Below are 9,554 nucleotides of genomic sequence, written 5' to 3'. Positions count from 1 at the left end.
GCTGTAGCAAATCGGAAAATGAATAATGACAAAAGCATAATTATCGAAAGTGACTCTCCAATTTATAACAAGAGAGCACCACATTAATTTGATTGCTCACCAGTGGTGTCACCACCGGACTTTGACCATTACATTACAATACTTTTCATCATTTATATACGTGTCTACACGACACATTCACAAACATAGTTACACATACACATGTCAAGAGTGACAACTACTACAACGGAAATCATGCCACAGAAAAATTAAAGCACTTTATACAGCGGTAAAGTAAAGGACAAATCAGCAAACTGGCAAGATCCAGCATGGAAAAAACGTGGCCATGAGTTATGTACGCGAAACATTATTGAAAATTATTGAACACATCGATTTTGTTAAGGTATAGGGGTAAATAAAATTAGACCATTAGATGGCACCACGTGTTGATTGTGTTGAGACACGTGTATGTTTATATTTGTTTTTTTTAAGGAATCAAATTTTTCAATTCAATCTGGTAGAATGGCCGAAAAACGTAAACAACCCGAGTGGAAAAAACCGCAAACCAAAGATGTATTGAAACTAGAACTGTACAATTCTTTAACCCGAGATAAGAATGAATTTGTTCCAATCAGTCAACAAAGACTCACCTGGTATAATTGTGGTCCAACTGTTTATGATTCATCACATATGGGTCATGCAAGAAGTTACATCACATTCGATATTATCCGCCGAGTTCTACGAAATTACTTTGGTTTCAATGTGTTTTTTGTACAGAATATTACCGACATTGATGACAAAATCATTAGAAGAGCAAGACAAAATCATCTGTTTGACAAATATCTACAAGAATTGAAACAAGGCTCAAAAGAAAACCAAAATATTTTAGCTGATATAAACAATGCACTAGCCGAAACAAAAGCTAAATTTGAGCATGAAACCGATCCGGATAAGAGAGCAATGTTGAGCAAATTAATTAACAACACTGAATCAACGATAAAAGATTCAGCGAACAATGTTGAAAATATGGTTCTTGGTGTCAAAGATGTTCTTTCAATTTGGTTAGATCAAAATTTTGGCCACGAAGTTTGTGATCGAGAAATTTTCATTTCCTTGCCTAGATTCTATGAAAATGAATATAATCAAGATATGAACGCTTTAAATATCCTTCCACCAGATTGTGTGACAAGAGTTTCAGAATACGTTCCTGAAATTGTAGAATATATCCAAAAAATTATTGAAAATGGTTATGCTTATGTATCGAATGGATCTGTCTATTTTGATACGGAAAAATTTGCCCAATCACCTCATCATTATTATGCTAAACTTGTGCCAGAAGCATTTGGTGATAGTAAAGCTTTGGCTGAAGGAGAAGGCGATTTGATCGCCATTATAGAAGAGAAACGAAACGCCAATGATTTTGCCCTTTGGAAGAATTCTAAACCCGGTGAACCATGGTGGCCATCACCTTGGGGCCAAGGACGTCCAGGATGGCATATTGAATGTTCAGTTATGGCATCCTCTATAATTGGTGAACAAATGGACATTCATTCTGGTGGTATTGATCTTCGATTTCCTCATCACGATAATGAAATGGCACAATCCGAAGCCTATTTTAACACTGGTCGACCATGGGTTAATTATTTCTTACATTCAGGACATTTGACCATATCTGGATGTAAAATGTCTAAATCATTGAAAAATTTCATCACAATTAAAGAAGCATTGAAAAAGATTTCCTCTCGACAATTGCGTTTAGTATTTTTGTTACATTCATGGAAAGATACTCTTGATTATAGTGACAACACGATGAATGATGCGATTCATTTTGAAAAAAATCTTAATGTAAATTTTATAATTTATCCGAATTCTTATTTCTAATATTTTTTTTGTTTGTTTGTTTGTTTAAACAGGAATTTTTTCTTACAGTTAAAGATATTCTCCGTCAGAACAGTAAAATGGCAATGGAAAAACGATTTGTTAAATGGAACAATGATGAGAGAAATCTTTACGAAAAGTATGTTCTTAGAGGATTTTTCTTGCTTCTCTGAACTAATGTGAGAATTTTTTTTTTTAAATCAGATTCATCGAACATACCCGCCGAATTGATCAGGCCCTACATGATAATATTGACACGAAAAAAGCATGTGAAGAGATTCGCCGTTTGTTGAGTGTTTCGAATATTTACATACAGAATAAACAAAATCAGTCAAATCCAATTTTGTTATGTATAATCACTCAATATATCACTCGGTTGATGGACATTTTCGGTTGTGTTAGTTTTTTCGATGAACAACAGTTGATTGGTTTTCCACAAGAATCAAGTAACAACATTGAAGGCAAAGAGAAGATTATTTTGCCATTCATCGAATCGATCGCTAAACTTCGAGATGAAATTCGAAATATTGCCCGTGATTTGAAAAATAAACAACTATTCATTCTTTGTGACCGAATTAGAGATGATATTTTTCCTGAATTGGGTGTCCGTATGGAAGATTATGAAACATCTGATGGTCAACAACAATGGCGTTTAAAATTGGTAGATCGTGAAACATTAATGCAAGAACGATTAAAACGTATTGAAGAAGCAGAACAAGCCAAACGTTTGGCCACTGAAATGAAACAGAAAAAATTGGAACAAGCAAAATCTGAACCGCCACCTATTGATCCACGGCAAATGTTTCGTTTGGAAACGGATAAATATTCCCAATTCGATGATAATGGAATGCCTACTCATGATCAGGACGGACAAGAATTGACTAAAAGTGCATTGAAAAAGATTGCCAAACGTTTTCAGGCACAAGAGAAAAAATATAATGATTATCTTAAGAAAATGGCTGAACATAGCTGAAGAATAGAACTGAAATCAAATTTTTTTTTAAATCTATAAAATTTTATAATTTTTTTTCTTTAAAATAAAATTAATTAAAAAATTTGTTAATTTCTATTAGAACCATCGAACTGATATATGATAATTTTGAATTCTATAGGATGAGTCATGAATTTTTTATCTTAATCATTCGATGATAAATCGAAATTCCAAAATCATCTATTCGATGGACGATGATTGGATTTTTGTTTTTTTGCAAACACATTCATTCATCTGTTATATACACCAGATGTCCATACACTTGATCGATAATAAAATGGGAAAAAATCGACCATTTTGGTCGCATTTTGTGTTACGATGGCTTAGATGCATGCATGTATATGGGTGGGGAAGAAAACACTACCACCACCATTCAAATAACAATCAAATTTAAATGTAACAGACATATGTGCATTTCTCATGCTTCATTCACCCTGATAGGGATAGCAACGACAACGGTGGCTGTGTATTGTGTGAAAAAAAATGTTTGTCGATTGAAGAGAAAAATAGCATTGAAAATTGTTTGAAAAACTTCGCCATCAACAACAACAACAACAACACCACCACCACCACCATCATCATCATCATCATCATCATTATTATCAATATACACTGACTTGATCGTATTTTGTATGATTATTACACAAAAAGAGAACCTAGCTTCTTTTGAAAGTTTCATTCAAACGAAGCAAGCCATCCATAGCTCTGATAAATGAAGAGACAACTTTCTCCATTTGTTCACAAACAAACTTGGCTTCACCATCATCATCATCATCATCATCATTTACGTGGTTGCATTCATCATGAAAGGACCGGTTGTTTGTTGTTTATATTGTGTGATGATTGGTGATCATATTTTGGCTAATTTCCCAATATTACTACCATGATTTGTGTTAGTATGTATGTGTTGTATTAATGAATCTAAAAAAAGAGGAAATGATATAATAATAATGGTAATTAATAATGTTACTTTGGTAATTTGAAGCCATTTTGATTCCGTTGTTTTCTGTGTCATTGATTATCATTGAAATGATCCATTGATCATCATCGGATCAACATCACCAAAAACATCCATATATCCTCAGCATCATTGATTGTTACCATAACAATAATTTGTTAGATTTATTTTAGTGTTTTCAACGATTTTTATCTTCTATTTGTACAAAGAGAGATATTGAGAAAATATTTGCCACTGAAGATGATGATACTCGACAACAACAACAACAACAACAATGACGACAATAAAAGCTAAAAAATTCCAATACATAAACTTTAGAATGACAAAAATTTCTTTTCCTAAAATAACAATGGATTTTTTTTGTTGTTTTTAATATTGCTGAAAATTGATTGATTTCGATATTTTTCTTTTTTCTTCTTCTGGATACATGTTCACATTTGATGACAAGGTAAGTACTGATGATGATGATGATGATGATGATGAAACATCAATGTTTATCAATCAATTATTTCATCAATAATGTTAAAATGATGATTGTTTTGTGTTGTTGTTCATTCATTCATTCAATTTTTTCACTTTGCCAAGATCAACATATTTGCTTTCAATGGCAGTTAATTTATTTAAAAAAAAATTCCATAATTATTCATATTTCATTAATTGATGCAATGCAAACCAGTTGGTTAGTTTTATTAAATCATCACAAATGATGATAATGATAATGAATATAGATAATTTAATTCTTTGTCAGCTTCTATTTCAGATTTATTTGTTCATTCATGAAAAAAAAAAATTTTTTTCAATAACGTCAATGATCTTTTGCTCTTGATATGACAATTTTTTTCATGTTATCTTTATTAGTTTAAATATTTGCATGTTTATGCTATAAAATCACATTCAGTGATTATTCTAAAAAAAACAATTTTACAAAATATTGTATGTCAATATGAATGATGGTGATGTTTGTTGACCAGATACAAATGATGAGCATTATTCACGCAAGCATTTTTTTTATTTTTTTTTTTTTTTTTTGATCAGATTATCATAAAGCTATAGTACATAGTTATGACACATTTTTTTCCAATTTATTTCATATTTTGACATTTTTAGGTCTTTATATTTGGTTTTCATATCATGTTTGTATGTGTGTGTGTGTGTGTGAAATGTTGTTTCATGGTTTTGTTATTGTTCTTATTTAATCCTATCATTATCTTATTCACATTTTTAACAGCCATTTTTTTGTTATTTTTTCTTCCATATATTCATTCATTTGTTTGTCATGATGACCCAATGAATAATGCTATATAACATCATGGTTAATCATCATGATGTGTTGATGGTTGACCTCTTTTTCATGCTGTTTTGTTTTGGGTTTTTTTTCTTTGTTGTTAAAATGTATGGCCATCCAAAATTAGCTTTCAGAGCTACACACACCTGAAAATTAAACACTTGAATCATCATCTTCAATAATATACGAGAATATTGGTTAACTTGGTATTGTTTTGTTGTTGTTGTTGTTGTTTATCTTAAAACAATCAAAGTATACCTGTTCTCATTCATGAACGAATGAATTACCTGTTGAATTCGTTTTGAATTCATTAAATTCTATTAATAATTTCTGCGATTGAATAAAAAACTGGGCCAGTTCGATAATTTTGATTATTATTATTATTATTATTATTATTATATATAGAAAAATTGCTATAAATGTCCATGTTTGTGTTGGTGGCTATGACGATTGGCATATATGATAAAAAAACCTATTGAAAAAAAAACGAAGGAAAAATCGAATCGAATGGTAGTTAGTTTCCTTTTTGTTCAATTTGACTGATGATGACGATGACGATGATATCGTTGTTGTCATGTTCTGTCAACCACAACAACAACAAGTTTACATTGAAGCAATTTACAATGTAAAAGAATATAGTTTGGCATAGGCGGACTATTGCAAATACAACAACAGGTCATAACATTGAGTTAAATGAATTTACTTCAACAACACAATAGATAGATAGATAGATAGGCATTCTATTCATTTGTATACGATTGTTGCAGATGTTTCATGTGATTCAATATATTTGGTACGTGAGAAAAAAAAAGAAAAAAAGGTCACTGTTCGAGTTGGCGAATATAAGCTCACAATGATCAGTACAAATACTTTAACTGGTTTTTTCGGAAAAATCGAAATTTCCAACACCGGATGGTATATAACTAGATTTAATTTCGATTTTCATATTTTTCTTTCATACCAAATTTATCATCGAATCCTTTCCTTATTTGGACAATTTTGTTTTGTATTTTCGGTTTGTTGAGTTTGTCTCTCAATAATGATAAATAGAATCAAAAAAAAAATCCATGAAATGGTTTCATCTTTCGTAAATGAAATGACCATGCTATTTTGACATCTGAAACAAAATTTTTTTTTTAATTGAATGATGCTTGAAGCGTTTGTTTATTTATATATAATAGATAGATGAAAACGAAATTTGAACGAGAATCAAACAGAAAAAAAATCTGCTTGTTAATTGTTGTTGAGGTTAAAAAACAGAAATTGAGTTTTTTTTTCATCTAATCCGCTTTTCACTTTCAATTTTCATTCAAGAAACTTTTCAAGTCGATAATATTTTAATAATCAATGACATAATTATCTTAAATGGTGTGAAACAAGTTTTCAAGTTTCAAATCAATTTCCACTGTATTATTTATGTTGCAGATTATTATTTTATCACATTCTATTCTCTTGAAACTATCGGTCATTGGTGTAATGTCGTCATCATATCATATATTATAAGCATTTATATTTCAGTTGAAAATTTAGTTCAGTATCAAAATTTAATACAGTAATAATGATTTTAAATTGACCCATTTTGATATAGTGTGATATTTTGAAAAAAAACCCATTGTGTGATGATTTATTTCCTTGAAAAAAAACCCTAGATGATAGAAAATAATTTTTTATTTGGATGCATTTAAATGGAGTGAAAAAAATCTATTTTATTAAACTGGGATATCACTATTTCAATTTCTCATCGTGATGAATAATTCTGTGATTTTTTTTCATTTATTCCATATCTGTTTAGATGTCGAAATCTGAGCTAAATGAAACGATTGTGGCTGCAGAAAAAATTCAGAATAATAATGGCAGCTCATTTAGAAGATTTCCTTTCCGTAGTCAAAGTTTACGTTTGAATCGAAAATCTAAACAACAATCAAACAATAAACAACAACAACAGCATTCACAATCTAATTCTGATCGTCCTCAATTTATACGACAACAAACGGTGAATGGTTCACCATCATTATCATCATCTGCCAATAGTCTTACTTTGAGTATATTGTTACTCAAAGATCGTGATCTCATCATTTCTTTGCCAAATGGTCAAAACTCATCATCAACCGAAACTAACAAGCAATCGACAACACCATCCTTTAAACTGACTCGTCATCAATCGATAAAATCATTTCAACAAAATCGTTCTAATTCGATCAACCTAAATAATCCTAGCTCAAATTTCCTTGTTGGAAATCTTCCACCGCCTAATGCGAACCATTCCAATTTTGATGAGGTTAGTAAATTTTTATAATGTTCAAATTATCATCTTTTTTTTATTCACCTTAGAACAATACTTCAGAATTAGACGACAATAATTATGAAGATGAAGGTGTTGTCACATTCGAAGAATCAGAAGATGAAGATTTTCATCCAGATGATGATGTACAACCTAAATCTCGAATTCCTGGACGTTATCCTAGAACAGTCATACTAAATCGTGATTGTTATTCACGACTAGGCATCAAAATTGTTGGCGGTTGTGATTTCGGAATCCCAGTCATTATTATTGGTTTGCGGCCCAATTCTCCAGCTCAAATCAGTGGTGAAATTTTTATCGGTGATCAAATACTATCTGTCAATGATGTTCCAATAAACGAAAACAATACACATAATGATGCATTGAGACTATTGGCTGAATGTGGGACAAAAGTTTCATTATCATTGAGGCATACGAAATCTGTGATGAATTTTGGCAGGAAATGGAAACATCAAAATTTTTCCACGCTGGATAAAATGTCAACTACCAATAACGAAAAAAATAATGATTTTATTACTCCTAAAGCGATAAACACTACACATCGACATATGTCGTTGACGTTGAATCCTAAAGATTTTAATCGTGAAAAATCCATTTCTCCAGATGAAAATGCAGATGATGAAAGCAATTGCAATCGTCGTATCAATCTTTTTCTAGCAGGTATAAGTCGATTTGTTTCCTTTAGTGATATAATTCGAGATGCTGGCTTCGAGATTCGTACAAACAATTGTGATCGATCCATAGTCATTGAATGTTTAAGTGAAGATATCTGTTTAAAATGGTTCACTGTAATCAGAAATACTATTGAAAATTTAACAAACAATTTCGTACGTATACTTTTCAGCGTTTGTTTGACAAAAAAATAATGATTTTTTGTTGTTGTTTTTCTTGATTTAGATTCGTAATTTTAACAAACATTTTCCCAAAAATGAACACTTTTTATACATGGGATATGTCTCTGAACGGGTACTTGTTGAATCACCGCTGGTCTCATCAATGCAAACTTCACTATTTTCTTCAAAATCGTTATTATTCTCTCATCTTTTATCACCTCTTAAATCATCTCTTCATCACCATCATCATCATCGTTGGTTGTCACGATTTTTGATCGTCAAAGGTGGAAAGATTTATCTTTTCAAAGTTGCACCAACGGAAACGTTGTTAAATTATAAAAGAAAAATGGAAAATATTTTATTTCAAAGAAAACATCGTGCTAATAGTAATGGCAGTAGTTTAGGAAGTGTTGGTAGTGGCTCTACCAGCACAAGTGATACAAGTAATTTTTCCAATGCTAACAGCACGAATCATCTGAATGGATTATATGTCACCAATAATGGTTGTACGGATAATAATTCAACTCTTTCGACATCACCGTGCATTAGTAAAGCTATTAGTTCGAAACCATCTCGTTTGAATAAGTTCAACAAATGCATAGAAAATGAATTAGATTTGCTTTCCATTGAACATTGGCATTGTTATCAATCAGATTTTCGGTGCCTGAAATCTACGGAACAAACGGATAATAAACACGATTGTTTTCAAATTTCTAATAGCCAATCAGAACAAAAATATTTTTCCATTGAATGTAACATAGAGCTTGAACGTCTAAATGATGCTTGGAATATGGCCAATTATTATTCAGTATTAAAAAATGAGGTATTATTTATTCATCATTCTGGAAAATAAATCAGAAAATAATTTTTGTTTTTCTTTCATTTTAATAATATATAGTGTAAAATCTATACAGTTGCATTGGAACCTGGTAACATTATTGGATCATTCAAAATTGATTGGAAATCTGGTTTTAGTTTCTATGATCCTAAACACAATGAATGTGTTTGGTCATATCGATTTTATCAGCTCAAACATTCATCTGATGATGGTAAAGAAATATTATCATTGTCATTTATGTTGGAACCAAATCGTTTTATAACACAACATATATTACGCTGTAGTTGTCTTCAGTCAATTATTTTTTCTATTCATTCATTTCTAAGGGCTAAGGTTTTTAGCCTTTCACTATAAAATAACTTAATTCAACAATTTTTTTCTCGTGATAATTTTCATTTCAATCAAATTGTATTCTTTTATATATTTAGAAAGCTTTTATTGAATAAAATTGTATTTTGTAAAATAAATTTGAATTTAAATTTTAACTGAA

At 30.6% G+C, this 9,554-nt stretch overlaps 2 protein-coding genes across 8 annotated transcripts; both read left to right on the top strand.

Moving 5' to 3' along the window:
* Positions 1 to 391: 391 nt before the first annotated feature.
* Positions 392 to 2,940, top strand: CysRS (cysteine--tRNA ligase, cytoplasmic). The gene is made up of 3 exons (XM_047055617.2): positions 392 to 1,824; positions 1,893 to 1,996; positions 2,062 to 2,940. Exons 1-3 carry the CDS (start codon positions 448 to 450, stop codon positions 2,828 to 2,830), a joined length of 2,250 nt encoding a protein of 749 aa, XP_046911573.2. The 5' UTR covers positions 392 to 447; the 3' UTR covers positions 2,831 to 2,940.
* A 549-nt stretch (positions 2,941 to 3,489) lies between these two features.
* Syn2 (Syntrophin-like 2) lies at positions 3,490 to 9,531 on the top strand. Of its 7 annotated transcripts, XM_075732325.1 has the most exons (6): positions 3,594 to 3,801; positions 3,934 to 4,254; positions 6,884 to 7,369; positions 7,423 to 8,220; positions 8,291 to 9,049; positions 9,125 to 9,531. In XM_075732325.1, exons 2-6 carry the CDS (start codon positions 4,234 to 4,236, stop codon positions 9,416 to 9,418), a joined length of 2,358 nt encoding a protein of 785 aa, XP_075588440.1. In that variant the 5' UTR covers positions 3,594 to 3,801; positions 3,934 to 4,233; the 3' UTR covers positions 9,419 to 9,531. The 7 variants fall into 7 exon arrangements, with proteins under 7 accessions (XP_046911572.2, XP_046911567.2, XP_075588440.1 ...); XM_047055616.2 differs by lacking the exon at positions 3,934 to 4,254 and having other exon boundaries at positions 3,490 to 3,801; XM_047055611.2 differs by having other exon boundaries at positions 3,530 to 4,254.
* Positions 9,532 to 9,554: the final 23 nt, after the last annotated feature.

This window comes from Dermatophagoides farinae, chromosome 1 (assembly GCF_024713945.1).
Source record: "Dermatophagoides farinae isolate YC_2012a chromosome 1, ASM2471394v1, whole genome shotgun sequence".
Taxonomy (NCBI): Eukaryota; Metazoa; Arthropoda; class Arachnida; order Sarcoptiformes; family Pyroglyphidae; genus Dermatophagoides; species Dermatophagoides farinae.
The sequence above is the reverse complement of the archived record's forward strand: the minus strand, read 5'-3'. Positions and strand labels throughout refer to the sequence as shown.